Source organism: Schistocerca cancellata, chromosome 1, assembly GCF_023864275.1.
Source record: "Schistocerca cancellata isolate TAMUIC-IGC-003103 chromosome 1, iqSchCanc2.1, whole genome shotgun sequence".
Classification (NCBI taxonomy): domain Eukaryota; kingdom Metazoa; phylum Arthropoda; class Insecta; order Orthoptera; family Acrididae; genus Schistocerca; species Schistocerca cancellata.
The window spans coordinates 724,370,517-724,388,695 of NC_064626.1; the positions used below are offsets into that span (position 1 = coordinate 724,370,517).

Below are 18,179 nucleotides of genomic sequence, written 5' to 3' on the forward strand. Positions count from 1 at the left end.
AATTTGGCACCTGCACAGAAATGCATTCTCAATGCTGGCAAATCTACCCATCTGTTCCAAAGGCTGCCTCAGTTTGCTGTCACCTGACTTTGCTCATTATGAACAAAACATTATCTGCCCACTCTGGCACAGTTGGTGGCTGACTCATGACACTCCAGGAATGCAGACATGTGCACACGCCTGCTCTGAGTCTTTCTCAAATGATTTTAAGGAAACTATTTGGTAAAAAAGGTTGATTCTCTTGTATGTCATAGCACCATTCATGAATTTCATGATGAACTGTTAACAGTCATGATTATTGTGATATTTTGACATTAAGTAAGCCACTTTACAGATTTTAAAAAGTTTGTGATGAAAAATAGAGGCTGCTTTGAGTTTGTGTTTGGTGCATGTGAAATCAAATATTGCTTCATACAAAATGTTGGCAGGTTAATGACTTTTTTCTTTAAACTGGAGATGAGATTTATATTTACCGCCAATCTCAAGAAATTGGATCATATATAGGACACTCACTTCCGGTTGTGTGCACAAATAAAATAAGTGAAATATTCATAACAGCCTACAGATTCATGAACAGTTTGAGATACTGGGAATAAGTTCTTGGCATATGATAGCATCCAAGTGGAGCAGATTTTTTTCAACAATGTAATTATTTTAAGAGCCACCAACAGCTGCTGAAAATGTAATTAGTATGGGCTTGCAACAACATAAGTGAAGAAATTACACATTTATTTTTATAACATGCATGAGCTTTACAGATACTATTGACGTTAATTGTCCTCAGTTGTTTGTTTGACAATAGACTGTTTCAGGATTCTGTCAATTACAACTGCATTAGTGATGTGAAACTGTGTAAACCAAACTGTGTTTTGGCAAAATAATCTAATTTTAATATGGAAGGAAGGGAAAGAAGAAAGGGTTACAAGTCGGTGAAAATAAATTGCTCCTTCTTTTGCAATTTCAGCATAATCGTGTGACCTATTGTGTTTATTATTAAAAACAGTTGATTTGAATTATTGGTTGTACTGGCATAACCTGCTGATATGACTGTTTGTAGACTCACTAGCTGTATCTTACAAGTTCTGCTTGTGAGTGACATTTAGCTGTTGAACTGCACCTCCCTTGCCATGCAGTGGCCACCCCCATCACTATTGTTGTTCCCTCCTCTACTACACTGTCTGCTCAGATACAGGTCAAGTTATTTTGTATAGATCCTTTGCTGTTTATCTTGTCAGAGGGTTCACCACCTAAGGAGGTAGACATTCCTTATATATTAGTGCACTTTTTATATGTGTGACCCCATTGTTGGGAGAGATGAGTATTGTTTGTGTAGGGGTGGGGGTGGATTTATTTTTTCATGCCATTGTCTGTCTTCTATAAACATAAATATATTTATTTTTTGTTTTTCCCTGTTGTAATTGTGTACAAAAGTAATGAAATAAGTTCTTCCTCCATAGGGTGGAGGTGAAACAGGATCACATATGTGTCACCACCCAGATGTTGCAAAAATATCTTTTACTGGATCAGTAGCCACAGGGGTAAACATCATGACAGCAGGTAATTAGTGGTTTGCATTGCAAGCAAGATGTATTTTATTGCTGTTCTCCGGTGTATTGAATATTTTTGTTACCTGTGTTATATTTATCTGTATTGAAATTTGTACTCTGAAAGTAGGTTAATAGTACTTAGTGTGTGTATGCTGTATGTAGACTAGTGGCATCAAATGTTAGTCCTGGTTGGAATGTCAACAGTACGATGAAAAGGATAGATTGCTACTCACTCTAAAGATGACATGTTGAGTTGCAGACAGGCACAATCAAAAGACTGTTACACATTGAGATTTTTCCATAGCCTTCTTCAGAAGGGAAACTCCACACACATTCACATAAGCAGACATGCCTCACACACACACACACACACACACACACACACACACACACACAAAAAACCACAATCTCCGGCCACTCCGGCCAGAAATATTTTGGCCAGAGTGGCTGGAGGTAGTGGTGATGTTTGCAAGAGATGTGCTTGCTTGTGTGAATGTGTGTGTGGTTTCTTTTCTGAAGAAGGTTTTGGATGAAATCTCAATGTGTAGCAGCAACTCAGCATACTATCTTTATGGCATGTAGCAATCGATCCTTTTCAGAATATTGTTGCCTCAAGTATTTGTTTCATTCAATTTGATGAATAGTACAACCAAAAACAATATGTCTGTCTGTAACCAATGTGTAGTTTTCAAGTCCCACACTGGACAGTGTATGGATAACTGACAGTTAATTTTGATTCTGCAGTAGAAACTGTTTATCAATAAATTGTAAATGGATTTAAATGGGAGAGTGAAACTATTTCTTCAGTGATCCACCTATTTAAGTTCTTCAGAATTTCTGCAGCACTCTAACCACAAGCAGATATCAAGTGGCAAATACTAAATAAAGCTCCATATGTGTGATTTCTAGGTATCCAGATGGATAATAAACTGAAGTAGCAGCAGCCTGTGGATAAGTTAACTGAAGTTCTGCCAAATTTGTATTAACCAACTACTCCCGCTATGCTGATCTGGAGACACAATTGCTAGCTTTCTTTCACTCATTAGTGCATTGTGGGGTAATTTCCATGGCAATGCAGTTAGGATGAATAAACTGTTTATTCTATTGAAGCAACTAGTAAGAGTATTAAGCATGATTGTTTACTGAGCATCTTGCAGAAGCCTCTTTAGGGACTGTGGGGTTCTTTATGTACCAGTACATCTACTTCTCAGTAAGCTTTATAACTAATAAAATGAGTCAATTTAGGATGAACCACTGTAGTAGAACTAAAACTTAATTTGCAAATTGAGTATGCACCCCATTCTAGGATTGAGGATAGAGTTGCTGTTAGGCATCTTATGTGAAATTGGAAATTTGGAAATGTCAAGAGAGTTTAAAACTAAGTAAGAGATTACTTTATTGAAAGTCCCTGCCTTAATACTTGCACTCAGGAGTGTAAATTTTGCTTAACATTAGTCATCTTGAACAGATTTTTAACTTCTCCGGTACACAGACAGCTAATAGTTTGCATATTGTAGATGGAGCTAACCCAAACAAATACCATTCATTGTGTGTTTCATGTGATGCCTATCATCAATGGGGAAAAAATTATTTGTTTTTCACAAGAAATGAAATGTTTGTATGTTCATTCAAAAGAATGGCCCCAAATGTCTGGTGTGATATTCATTTTAATAAAATGTGATTATAGAGACAGGAAAACACTAGTTCAGCAGTACTCAATAGTGCTGTTGCATGGTGCTACAAGAGAGATTACAGGGAAGGGACTCTGGAGCTGTTCAAGTCTGTGACATACCATAAATCACACGTGTCCTCTGGGTGGTGCTAAAGAACAGCAGCCACTTGAAGCAAATGCCTAAAGCCAAGGAGCAGAGGCAACCAGATAATCTCTAAGATCTCCTAGCTAAAATGAATTTGTTACAAGACATGGACTCAGATGGTTCTCCTCAGGGCCCTCCAGCTATAAACTTTGGACCTGTCATCAAGATATGTCAAATCAACATTGAAGTAAATCAAGATGCAAAATCTTACAGACGATTTTATGAAAATATAACATCGATGTTGTTGTTCAGGATACACATATTGAAAATGTAGAGCAAATGAATAAGAGAAGAAAAATTCCTGGCTTTGAATACTAGGAGCAACATAACACTCTGCTTATAGAGCGGCAACATACATATGATCGTAGATCAAGAATACACATCTGTGGAAGTACAAGGAAAGTGATGGAAATGGAGAAGCCATTGTAAATTGGGCAGAAGACCATAGCTTACATTTGGTGTCTAATGCAAAAGATAAAGTAACATTCTTATCAGCAGCTTGGAGACAGGAGTATAATCCTGCTCTATGTTTTGTAACAACTAACAAAAATAAATAACCTCTCCATAGTTCGCAGTTCGTATTACAAGACTTCCGACACGGTCAATACCATCCAATATTAATTGAAATATGGACAGATATCCTACTCATTTCATCCTTTCCACAACTGAGATGGAACTTGAGAAAAGTAAAGTGGGATGTATTTGTGGACAAATGTCTTCATTGGATTCCCCCAAAAGCAAAAAACTATGAGAGGCTTATTGGAGCTATGATGTGAATCATCGACTTGTTGTGTTCAAACAGTATCTGTCAGTGTATTACTTTCTTGCTAACGGGTAGTATTTTTCTTCTCAAGAGATCATTAGTTCTGTCAAAAAATTACTTTTCCACCTCATAAGAACATATGGTCTTTTCTAGATAGATAACCAAAAACGTTTTTTAATTCCTGCAAAATTCTGTGGAAAGGACAATAGAAAATAGTACCTGATCATGCTCTCACTGCTGTAGTCTTTGGTGCTACAAGGGGGGTGGGTTTCAGACTAATCATTCTGCAGGATATGATGTAGACCATTTGTTTATGCCCTTATGTTTTGTATTTTCATATACTGTGCACTTTTAACTAATTACACCTTTATCTTCTAAGCAATTTAAACGGGACCTTTTTTAAATGTTAATTGTATTGTATTCCCACATATATGTAAAGAAGACTTAGGTTTTGATCTTCCATGAAACATTAAAAATAATGTATCCAGGCTGTTTGAAACAAGTATCTTGTACTGCCATAGATTATCCACCGGTAGGTTGCTTATAACACTGTTGTGCTTTACAAGATGTGCTGGTGTTGGAAGGGTTATGCCTTTGACAACATTTGTAGGACAACCTTCAGTTTAATTTGAGTTTATTATGTAACAATTTCACTTTCTTCATCCACTAAAAATATTACCAGTAAAAGCCTGTAGACCAATTCAGGATTTAACTTGAAACCTTTGAAACTACAGTCTTGCACTTCCCGTTGGAATTATAACTGAGCATACAAGTTGTGCCATCAAGAAACCAAATGTTTGAAATAGCACGCCAGGAACCTCAGCAAGGATGCTGCAGATGGGTGCATTTATTGGCAGGTTTTAACTACAGAATTCTGTTTGTTGCATTTTGCTCCAAACTTTATTAGTCAAGCTGAAGTAGATAAATGTGTAAATGTGTAATGTAATGAGGATATGCATTGTTATTCAGTTAAACAGGCAATCCATAAGATATCAAATACCTATCCAGAAAATTGATCATTATTTGATATAAAACAGCTTCCGATTCGTTTTGTGTATGTTCCGATTACGAAGGGTGGCTGGGGGGGGGGGGGGGGGGGGCAAAAATAACCAAAATTCCAGTATGGCAGGCATGTTGACCCACAGGATCATTCTTCAGCCAGTGGAGCGATGTTGCCTTGTGTACACTTTCAAGTTATGTAAGCAAGTTCGCCATCTCTTAATGGAATCTGCAGTTAAGACTGTAGCCATTTTGAAAGAGATGTTTTAAGTGACCCCCTAAGGTAAATGCAATGCTGTGAGCAGTTTTCAGATTTCAGATAGGCTAGAAATGTAAACTGAGCCAAGCCTCAAGCTAATTCACTTTAACTATCAAAAAGTAAAATTAGAGACACTTTCTTTGAAGATTGTGGTTGAGCAGTTGATTAGATATCTGAGTTGAATTCCATGTCACAAAGCACATTCCTGCTCATTTTATCAGAACACTGAACAAAAATGCATTGCTACTAAATTTCTGTGATTTTTTACTCACAAGAGACTAACAGAAAAAATTACGTTGTCATTTATCATAAAATGAAGAATGGATAAGAAAAATTATACTGTGTCAACTAATGAGATTCGGTGCTGCAGTTAAAGGTTTCAAATAGCAGCAAAGCCAGTGGGTGACACCACTGTTAAAAGATGCCAAAAAGGCAAGCTAATTGCGACAACACATGAGTATGATGCTCATTTGTTTCTTTAGTGTGATAGGCATTGTGCACAATAATTTGTTCCAACAGGACAAACAGTTAATCAGGATTTTCACCTGGGTGTTTTGAAGAAACTTTATGAAAATGTGCAATGGAAATTTCCAGGTGAAGGAGGGGGGCTTACCTAATGCAGGCAAAGTTAAGGAAAAGTCATAGCAGACCATCAACAGCGTCACATTAGTTGAATTCCAAAACCATTTCTAACCATGGGAAGGTTGTTGGGACAAGTACATTGCAGCCATTGTATGTAACTTGGAGGGAAATTGAATAAACTTAATAAAACTATTTTATTCTATGGCCATATCTATTACTTTTAAGCCTCCATTCATAGTAATTATGATGCTCCTTACATAAAAGAGAACATCATAAGAATTTCCAGTTCTGTAAAGGACATACTGCTACTAAATTGTGGCTAGAATTTATTATACTGCTATGGCCTTAATAATGAAGTGATGTATTTTAAGCAACAACATGATACATACAATAAAGTCACTACATGATTCAGTAACATTGTTTTACACAACATTTAATTTTTTTTTCATTTATATTCAAATAGACAGTAAAGTACAATAATTTTTTTTATATTAAGGTGGAAATATGTAATAAAAATTGTTTTGTACAAAATAGTGTAATACTAAAAGTTTGTCAAACTTAGGAAGTTTGGAAGGTAGGAGATGAGGTACTGACGAAGTAAAGCTGTGAGGATGGGTTATGAGTCAGGCTTGGGTAGCTCAATCAATAGAGCACTTGCCTGTGAAAGGCAAAGGTCCTGAGTTCATGTCTTGACCTGGCACATAGTTTTAATCTGCCAGGAAGTTTTATATCAGCACGCAGTATGCTGCAGAGTGAATGTTTCATTTTGGAAACATTGCCCAGGCTGTGGCTAAGCCACATCTTTATGATGTCCTTTCTTCTAGGATTGATAGACCTGCATGTGTCACAAGAGAACTTTTGTGAAGTTGGGAATGTAGGACATGAGGTTCTCATGGAAGTAAAAAAATGAAATGAGTGTAAATCTTTGAGGATGGGTTGTGAGTCACACTTGGGTAGCTCAGTTGGCAGAACACTTGCCTGCGAAGGGCAAATGTTCCACGCTACTGTCTCGGTCCAACACATAGTTTTGATGTACCAGGAAGTCTCGTATTAGTGTGCACTCCATTGCAGAGTGAAAATTTTATTTCTTTGTTATGCATATTTTATAATTTTGAAAAAATCTGTAGTAGTAGTAGTTATGATAGTAGTTATTCTATTACTATCATTATTATTATTATTATTATTATTATTATTATTATTATTTCTTTCCTTTCTCAGACGTTATGTCTGGTTAAAAATGGAAAGTGACGTGGACCATGATCAAGCGTGACTTCCTTTTAACTGTACGGTATATGTTACATTCCATTTAGGAACTTTCGGGTAATTGAACATGTATCAATAATTACAGATTTCTGTTGTTGTATATATACGTATCGATGTAGCTGTATTGCGTTGATGTACTGGTGGATACTGTGTGGTATGACTCCTGTAGTTGATAGTATAATTGGTATAATGTCAACTTTATCCTGATGCCACATGTCCTTGACTTCCTCAGCCAGTTGGATGTATTTTTCAATTTTTTCTCCTGCTTTCTTCTGTATATTTGTTGTATTGGGTATGGATATTTCTACTAGTATTGTTAATTTCTTCTTTTTATTGGTGAGTATGATGTCAGGTTTGTTATGTGGTGTTGTTTTATCTGTTATAATCGTTCTGTTCCAGTATAATTTGTATTCATCATTCTCCAGTACATTTTGTGGTGTGTACTTGTATGTGGGAACGTGTTGTTTTATTAGTTTATGTTTTATGGCAAGTTGTTGATGTATTATTTTTGCTACATTGTCATGTCTTCTGGGGTATTCTGTATTTGCTAGTATTGTACATCCGCTTGTGATGTGGTCTACTGTTCCTATTTGTTGTTTGCAAAGTCTGCATTTATCTGTTGTGGTATTGGGATCTTTAATAATATGCTTGCTGTAATATCTGGTGTTTATTGTTTGATCCTGTATTGCAATCATGAATCCTTCCGTCTCACTGTATATATTGCCTTTTCTTAGCCATGTGTTGGATGCGTCTTGATCGATGTGTGACTGTGTTAGATGATACGGGTGCTTGCCATGTAGTGTTTTCTTTTTCCAATTTACTTTCTTTGTATCTGTTCGATGTTATGTGATCTAAAGGGTTGTAGAAGTGGTTATGAAATTGCAATGGTGTAGCCGATGTATTTATATGAGTGATTGCTTTGTGTATTTTGGTAGTTTCTGCTCGTTCTAGAAAGAATTTTCTTAAATTGTCTATCTGTCCATAATGTAGGTTTTTTATGTCGATAAATCCCCTTCCTCCTTCCTTTCTCCTTAATGTGAATCTTTCTGTTACTGAATGTATGTGATGTATTCTATATTTGTGGCATTGTGATCGTGTAAGTGTATTGAGTGCTTCTAGGTCTGTGGTACTCCATTTCACTACTCCAAATGAGTAGGTCAATATTGGTATAGCATAAGTATTTATAGCTTTTGTCTTGTTTCTTGCTGTCAATTCTGTTTTCAGTATTTTTGTTAGTCTTTGTCTATATTTTTCTTTTAGTTCTTCTTTAATATTTGTATTTTCTATTCCTATTTTTTGTCTGTATCCTAGATACTTATAGGCATCTGTTTTTTCCATCACTTCTATGCAGTCGATGTGGTTATCCAATATGTAATCTTCTTGTTTAGCGTGTTTTCCCTTGACTGTGTTATTTTTCTTACATTTGTCCATTCCAAAAGCCATATTTATATCATTGCTGAATACTTCTGTTATCTTTAGTAATTGGTTGAGTTGTTGATTTGTTGCTGCCAGTAGTTTTAGATCATCCATGTATAGCAAATGTGTGATTTTGTGTGGGTATGTTCCAGTAATATTATATCCATAATTTGTATTATTTAGCATGTTGCATAGTGGGTTCAGAGCAAGGCAGATCCAGAAAGGACTTAATGAGTCTCCTTGGTATATTCCACACTTAATCTGTATTGGCTGTGATGTGATATTATTTGAATTTGTTTGGATATTAAGTGTGGTTTTCCAATTTTTCATTAGTATGTTTAGGAACTGTATTAATTTAGGATCTACTTTGTATATTTCTAATATCTGAAGTAACCATGAGTGGGGTACACTATCAAAAGCTTTTCGGTAATCATTGTATGCGTAGTGTAGCGACCTTAGTTTAGTTTTAGCTTGATATGTCACCTCTGCATTTATTATCAGTTGCTCTTTACACCCTCGTGCTCCTTTGCAGCAGCCTTTTTATTCTTCATTTATAATTTTGTTCTGTGTTGTATGTGTCATTAATTTCTGTGTAATGACTGAAGTTAATATTTTGTATATGGTTGGTAGGCATGTTATGGGGTGATATTTTGCTGGGTTTGCTGTGTCGGCTTGGTCTTTAGGTTTCAGATAAGTTATTCCTTGTGTAAGTGTATCAGGGACTGTATATGGGTCTGCAATGTAATTGTTAAATAATTTAGTTAGATGTGAATGTGTTGAGGTGAACTTCTTTAGCCAGAAATTTGCTATTTTATCTTTTCCAGGGGCTTTCCAATTGTGCATAGAATTAATTGCTCAGGTCACTTCATGTTGCAAAATTATCACTTCAGGCATTTGTGGTATCATCTTGTATGAGTCTGTTTCTGCTTGTATCCACCGTGCATGTCTGTTATGTTGTACCGGGTTTGACCATATGTTGCTCCAGAAGTGTTCCATGTCTGTTATGTTTGGTGGATTGTCTATTTTAATGTGTGTGTTATTTATTGTCTGGTAAAATTTCTTTTGGTTTGTGTTGAATGTTTGGTTTTGTTTCCTTCTATTTTCACTTTTTTTGTGTCTTCTAAGTTGTTTGGCCAATGCTTGTAATTTCTGCTTCTTTTCATCTAATTGCTCTATCGCTTCTTGTTGTGAGATTTTACCTAAACTTTTTCGTTTTTTGTCTGATATTTCATTTCTTATAAATTGTGTTAGCTGTCCAATGTCTTTTCTCAGTTTTTCTATTCTGATCTGTAGCGTGTGTTGCCATGCTGGTTTTGTGGGTTTCTTCTGTGTGTTGGTTGGTTCTGATCTCTGTGTAGTGTGTATATTTAGTGTAGTGAGTGCTCCTACATAAACCAGTAGTTGTAACTCTTCTATAGTTGTATTTTCATTTATTTTGTTGTGTATGATTGTGTTGATAGTTGTTATTGATGTTTCGACTTGTAGGTTATTTGGTGGTCTATGCAAGAATGGTCTAATGTCTGTATTTGTGTCTTAGTATTCTGTATATGTCAACTGAAATTTTTCGTCTATATCTAACATGTGTGTCACTTCATGCTCTATTTGTGCTTGTTCTGGTGGCTGTCTTAAGATTTCGTTTTCCTCTGATTGTTTAATTGATGCGTGTTGTTCTTTGTTTGTTTTCTCTGGGATGTTTGAGTCCATTACTGTATTTTCTTCTTCTTCTGATTGCTCATTATTTTGTTCCAGTATTTGTTGTACTTGTTGTTTGATGTTTTATAATTCTGACTGGGGTATCCTGTTATTTTTGATTATTACACGGATCTGATCAGCTAGCCGTTCTTCTGTTAAAAATTTTAGTTCTGGATATCTGGTAATAAATGTTGTGTATACTTGTGATCTGTATCCAGTTGTGTTGGTTCCTAAGTGTGTTGTTTGGTAGTAACAGAACATGAGGTGTCGGTTAACTTCATCTGACCATCTCATCCTCTGTCTTTGTTTTCCTTCTAGAGTGGTTGTAGGAAGCATATCCTGCAAAACACCTCTATTTGGATTTAAATCATTTGCCGTGTGGCTAGCAGTGTCGTTACCATTGTGGACGGGCATAGGGTTCAAGTGTCGTCCCCGACCATGACAGCACTTGTCTGGGGCTTCATTAGTTCTGTCCTGAACCAACTAATCACACTAAAAGTGGGGTTAGCCATATTAGTGGTTTGTTCTTTTCGTCACCTTTTACGACTGGCAGAACATACCGAAGGCCTATTCTTTTCCTGGGCCTCCACGAGGGATTATTATTATTATTATTTCTTTTCTTTCTCAGGCGTTATGTCTGGTTAAAAATGGAAAGTGACGTGGATCTTGATCAAGCGTGACTTCCTTTTAACTGTACGGTATCTGTTACATTGCATTTAGGAACTTTCGGGTAATTGAACAAGTATCAATAATTACAGATTTCTGTAGTTGTATATATAAGTTTGGATGTAGCTGTATTGCGTTGATGTACTGGTGCATATTGTGTGGTATGACTCCTGTAGTTAATAGTATAATCGGTATAATGTCAACTTTATCCTGATGCCACATGTCCTTGACTTCCTCAGCCAGTTGGATGTATTTTTCAACTTTTTCTCCTGCTTTCTTTTGTATATTTGTTGTATTGGGTATGGATATTTCTATTAGTTGTGTTAATTTCTTCTTTTTATTGGTGAGTATGATGTCAGGTTTGTTATGTGGTGTTGTTTTATCTGTTATAATGGTTCTGTTCCAGTATAATTTGTATTCATCATTCTCCAGTACATTTTGTGGTGCATACTTTTATGTGGGATCGTGTTGTTTTATTAGTTTATGTTGTGTGGCTAGCTGTTGATGTATTATTTTTGCTACATTGTCATGTCTTCTGGGGTATTCTGTATTTGCTAGTATTGTACATCCACTTGTGATGTGGTCTACTGTTTCTATTTGTTGTTTGCAAAGTCTGCATTTATCTGTTGTGGTATTGGGATCTTTAATAATATGCTTGCTGTAATATCTGGTGTTTATTGTTTGATCCTGTATTGCAATCATGAATCCTTCCATCTCACTGTATTATTATTATTATTATTTACATAATTTTTTATGACCACTAATAACATTCATAATGCAAATTAATTAAATCATAAATAAACATAAAATTTATGTAATTCCAACATTGTGTTGGTATCAGTATCAGAAACTCAATATACGAGGGTCGTTCAATAAGTAATGCCCCACTTTTTATTTCTCGGAACATATATATTGTTAAGAGTCAGAATTTTGTGACAATATTCATCAACAGGTCTTGTCCGTGTCCTATTTTTCTATGCAGTCTCCATCACGTTCTATGGCCGTACGCCAACGTTGTGGAAGAGCATATATTCCCAGCTGGTAAAAGCTCTTGTCTTGTAGACATAGCCATGTTTTCACTGCATGACTGGCACTCTCATCATCTTCAAAGTGTGTTCCCTGTAGAGAATCTTTAAGTGACACAAAGAGATGGAAGTCTGAGGGTGCACGACTCAGCATGTTTGGAGCAGTGGCTGTGACAGGATGTCCCAAGCCTGGCTGATCATGGAGCTCAGTTTCTGCATTTCCTGAGGCTGTAACTTTCTTTACCCATTACCCCACTGCACTCCTATCAACTGCATCATCACCATGCACTGCACTGCACACAAATGTTTATGGGTGTTCAAGACAGTTTCTTTTTCTGCACACAAGAATTCCATAACAGCATGCTGCTTGTAATGTGAGTCATATGTGGACGCCATTTTGAAACTGTACTACAGCTCTGCCATGTGCCAGAAAAATTCGAAACTTCACCGGCGCCCAGAACAAACATCAAATGTGAATCACCGACAAGGACGTTTGTCTATGTTTATAAATGGCTCTTTTTTTTTTTTTTTTTAATGTGGGGTATTACTTATTGAATGACCCTTGTATTTTTAATTTATTAATTAAAATTTCTATCAGTTGCAAATAATATTTTTATTAGTGACTAGTTTAGAACTTTTCATTCATTCTCGAACCATTATCTGCATTAGAAGCTATAATGTTATCAATAAAACATGAAATACAAACATTTTATGTGCAAAGTAATAAATATTTTATGAAATACCTGCATTTGTAATATTTCACTGTACATAATACATTTATTCTTACATCAAATCGATATAACAAATGTTACTCGACTGTATTATGGTAAATTACACTCAAAATTGTCTTTGGTTATATAGAACAATTTCCAGCAACATCTTTATATAGCAAAATGCATCACTGATCTCTTTGCCTCTTGGGTGAATTTTCAGTAGTAGTGAGATGAGTATTGTGATAACCATTGTTGAGAAAAGTGTGGTGTGAAGGCAGACATTTTTATGGAAAAGTTTGTGTAATTGATAATTTTGTGTGTTATGATGTATTCTTCAAAACAGAGTGTTAAACGATGGAAAGGATCATGAGAAATTTTCATGACAAATAATTTTAAAGTTGATATTCTTCTAATTCTGGCCTTATCCTACCTACTATTCAATTTGTACTCAACTCAGAACGTTAGTTAAGCAATACGTAGCCGACAAGATGCCGTGTGTTGACTGGGCCATATAAGTGAGCAGATGCTGGTCAGTGTAAGGAGGTGGGGGAGCTGACAAGCTAGCTGCTGCAGCCTAGCAACATGGAAAACCTGAAATTGGTAGGGAGGAGGTGCTGACGCAAACTTAAAGGCAATGTAGCCATATGGCAAGGAACTGAGCATCTTACAGCTTAGAATATTCACTGAAATACTAAAACTACTTCTAGACATAGTAGGAAAAATCTAAATCCTGCACTGAACTCATATTAATGAGATGAGCTCGATAAAATAGTTATTAAGTGCATAAAGCCATAATTACAAAAGTTAACATTTATGTTAAAATTGTGTATGAACTCAATAATGAATGATACAAAAGCCCAACACAGCCTTACAACACACAGTTGGATAGGGCTTGATGTTAACTAGAGGATGATATTGTTTAAATTTTTGTTGAACAAATACACAGATTGTTGCAAGTAATGTATTGAATGATTCATAAAACAAGGCCAAAAGAAAGATTTCTCCACATACACACAGTGGTCCACAGGAGTAATTCATCCTATTGTTCCAGTATTCTGATGTTATTTAGTAGCAATTTTGGTAACATTATGTTTGTAGTAGTGTGATTTGAGCAATGCAGCATCCAGCTGAATAAAGTCATTCATTTGGCCAGGTTGCTGCATTTCTGTGTGCATTGTACAATATTAATAAAATTGTATAATGCAAATGCTGGATTACAAGTAGCTGAAAGTGTATGTCATATATGTTTGAAATGCATAAATGTTGTAATATGTGTTATGGACTGTGGTCAAGTTGGAGGTTGCTGCATAAAGTTGCTGATCACATGACCAAGTTTTTAAATAGACAGGCAGAATGGAATTTGTGATCTTTGGTCTTCATCTGTTGGTTGGTGTGGTTGGTTTTGGTGAAATTTGTATGGGACTTGGAAATATTTTGGCATGTTCCAGTTTGGGACTCAGAAATGTGAGAAGTGTTTTAAGTAATGCAACACTTGTTTTTCTGAAAGCAGGTTGGTTTTATTCAGCTTTCCAATACACCATATTATACCCCACTATTTTAGCTGTGAAACTTGTTCTTTATTCTCCCCCCCCCCCCCCCCCCTGCAACATAATCTCCATTCAATGCCGTGTTCTTAGACCACCTTACTGGGAGGGCCTGTATGTGTGCATGATGCCACTCTACTAATCAACATTATAGTGAACATCTTGATGCATCAATCCAACTTCCACATCATGCACATACTGCTTCTTCCGAAGTGCATCCATTATTGGGCCAAACAGATGGAAGTTGGAAGGCGCGAGATTTGGGCTGGAGTGTGGATGAGGAAGAACAGTCCAATGAAGTTTTGTAATCTCCTCTCTGGTATGTAGACTTGTATGGGGCCTTGTGTTGTCATGGAGGAGAAGTTCATTTGCATTTTTGTGATGGAACACACTTAAGTCGTTTCTTCAGTTTCTTGAAGATAGCACAAAATACGTCAGAGTTGATTGTTGCACCATGAGGGAGGACATCAAGCAGAATAACCTCTTCAGAGTCCCAGAAGACCATCACCCTGACTTTAGCAGCTGATGGTGCGGCTTTGAACTGTCTCATCGGAGGAGAGGTGGTGTGGTGCCTTCAATGTTTCATCATGATGATGATCGACAAAAGATCATTACGATCAGCTGCATAACATGCAAGCAATTCCACACAGATAGTCTTTTGTTGCTCTTTATGGTCGTCTGTTAGACGGTGAGGAACCTATTGGGTATGGACCTTTGAGTACTCCATCTGGTGGACAAATGTGTCAGCACTACTAGCAGAGATATCCAGTTGAGTAGTGAGGTGTTTGTTTGCGATCCATTGATCACTTCAAATGAGAGTATCTGCAAATTCCAACATTGCTAGAGTCACAGTTGTGTGCAGCTTGCCAGCACGGTAGAGATCGAACAGGTTTGTGCGGTCTTGTTGTGATGATGATAGTTGCCTTGCCCAATGACTCACCTCATGGGAGGAATGCAGGGCTGAAGATCAAGGTGAGACATACCTTTCCAAATATTTAGTTTGCACCAGGTCTGATTGTGGGATCCTTTCTAACAACAAAGCCTCTGTTTTTTGTAGGGAACTTAGAGGACAAGTTGGGGGGAGTGGGGGGAATATCTAAAATGAGGAACGGGTCAGTATTGGTATAAACAACATCCCTTCCCAGTCACGTGCATTGCTTCCTTGTGGCCAACTGGGTGATGTCCCAGTCTCCATCAACCCCCTCTCCCCCAATATTGGAAGTTTGGGCACATGTCCTCTTGATGTAACACCAGCTCCACATGTTGGGAATGTGGACCTCCGACACATACGAATGTTCCTTGTGCCCCTCTCCCATTTGTGTCGACTGTAGAGAACACCACTCCCCCTGTTCACTGAACTGCACTGTTTATCATAAAGAGAAGAAGATAATGGAATATAAGACGCTGTATAGATTGACCTACTCAGAGGGAAGAAAGAAATACAACCGTCTTAGTCCTGTACACATGACGTCCTCCTGTGCTACAGCTACAATGACGTTGCCCTTTCGGAAAATGCCATCCCTATCAGTTATGCCTCTTAAAGTGGGCCCCCAGAGCCGCCAGAATTCATCTGCCCCCTTCATGGTTGGAGGCACTCCTCCTCCTGTTGCTCCCCTAACATCTACTTCTGGAACAAAGCTCCCTCAGCCATTGGGGACATATGTCTCCATCCCTCAGCCAGAGAACAAACAGTCTCCTCTCGCAAGGAAGACATCCCTCGGGACATTGCCTTCCAAGGCTTCTGCTGTGGTGAAGCTGGACAAAGCCAATGGCTGAAGGAGCCACAGGCTGCTAGTTGTAGGGCTTCCGAATCAACATCGGTTCCTGAGACAAACTCAGAGAAGCCCTCCCAGCCAGAGGAACTGAGAGAAAAGTGAGAGGATCAAAAGAAGAAGCCTGTCAAGAAGAAAGAGATCCCGGTGAACCCCATACCACTGCTTCTGGCAGGCTCCAATTCTGAGGGTGAGGTGGAGATCCTAGTGTCTCCTGAGGACCTAGATCTCCCTGGAGCCTCAGAACCAATGGACGCCGAGATCACAAGCCTTTACAGGTTGCAGAAGGTGACCCTGAGGCATAAACTGCCTCCTTGGTGACTTCATGCCTTGCCGGACTACAGAAAGCATCATCCTCCAGTGAAACTGTGGAAATTTTTTCCCCCACCTGTCTGAGTTATGACAATTCGTAAACATTACACCTGATTTTTGTTTTGCCCTTCAGGAAACCTGGTTTCCAGCAATGTGGACCTCCACCCTTCGTGCTGTCAGGCATATTACAAAAATCATACTGACAGTAACAGGATGTCAGTTGGAGTCTGTAGACATACCCTTACCTCTGCCTATAGTGCACCTGTGTCCCTTCAAACACTTTCAGAAACTGTGGCTGTCAGGGTGAGGACAACACAGAAAATTACCATTTGCAACATCTACCTTCCTCCACATGGTAAAGTACCACACCATCTATTGGCTGCACCAGTTTCCCAACTCCTCCCACCTTTTCTGCTTCTGGATGATTTTAATGCCCATAACCCTTTGCGCAGAATTTTTAATTTAATACTCATGGGGGACTGGAATTCGATAGTAGGAAAAGAAAGAGAAGGAAAAGTAGTAGGTGAATATGGAATGGGGATAAGGAATGAAAGAGGAAGCCGCCTGGTAGAATTTTGCACAGAGCATAACTTGATCATAGCTAACACTTGGTTTAAGAATCATGGAAGAAGGTTGTATACATTGAAGAGGCCTGGAGACAATGGAAGGTTTCAGATAGATTATATAATGGTAAGACAGAGCTGTAGCAACCATGTTTTAAATTGTAAGACATTTCCAGGGGCAGATGTGGACTCTGACTACAATCTGTTGGTTATCAATTGTAAATTAAATTTGAAGAAACTGCAAAAACTCAGAGATGTAAGGAGATGGAACCTGGACAAACTGAAAGAACCGGAGCTTGTAGAGAGTTTCAGGGAGAGTATTAGGGAATAATTGACAAGAACGGGGAAAGGTAATACAGAAGAAGAAGAATGGGTAGCTTTGAGAGATGAAATAGTGAAGGTAGCAGAGGATCAAGTAGGTAAAAAGATGAGGTTGGTTCAAATGGCTCTGAGCACTATGGGACTTAACATCTATGGTCATCAGTCCCCTAGAACTTAGAACTACTTAAACCTAACTAACCTAAGGACATCACACAACACCCAGCCATCACGAGGCAGAGAAAATCCCTGACCCCACCGGGAATCAAACCCGGGAACCCCGGCGTGGGAAGCGAGAACGCTACCGCATGGCCACGAGCTGCGGGCAAAAAGATGAGGGCTAGTGGGTAACAGAAGAGATGTTGAATTTAACTGATGAAAGAAGAATGCAGTAAATGAAGCAAGAGAAAAGGAATACAAATGCCTCAAAAATGAGATCAACAGGAAGTGCAAAATGGCTAAGCAGGGATGGCTAGAGGTCATGTGTAAGGATGTAGAAGCATATATCACTAGGGGTAAGGTAGATACTGGCTACTGGAAAATTAAAGAAACCTTTAGAGAAAAGAGAACCACTTGTATGAATACCGTATTTACTCGAATCTAAGCCGCACTTTTTTTCCGGTTTTTGTAATCCAAAAAACCGCCTGCGGCTTAGAATCGAGTGCAAAGCGAGCGGAAGTTCTGAAAAATGTTGGTAGGTGCCGCCACAACTAACTTCTGCCGTCGAATATATGTAGCGCTACATAGGCATGATTCGTAGGCACAAAGATAAATACTGGCGCCAAAACCTCTGCGTCAGTTAAAAAAAAAAGAATTTTCTCCGCCCCGAGTTTAGACCACTGCATTTTCATACATTATCCAACGAAGTAAATACAAATTCCGTATTGTTCATCTCCTAATGTAGTAGAATTTCAATGTACTACGAAAA

At 37.8% G+C, this 18,179-nt stretch overlaps 1 protein-coding gene across 2 annotated transcripts in view; it reads left to right on the forward strand.

Moving 5' to 3' along the window:
• LOC126185144 (4-trimethylaminobutyraldehyde dehydrogenase A-like) overlaps positions 1 to 18,179 on the forward strand; it is a 178,598-nt gene that overhangs the window by 96,427 nt on the left and 63,992 nt on the right. For both annotated transcript variants that reach the window (XM_049927990.1, XM_049927996.1), the window contains exon 5: positions 1,458 to 1,557. In XM_049927990.1, coding sequence (XP_049783947.1) covers positions 1,458 to 1,557 — 100 coding nt within the window. The remainder of the gene's footprint in view (positions 1 to 1,457; positions 1,558 to 18,179) is intronic.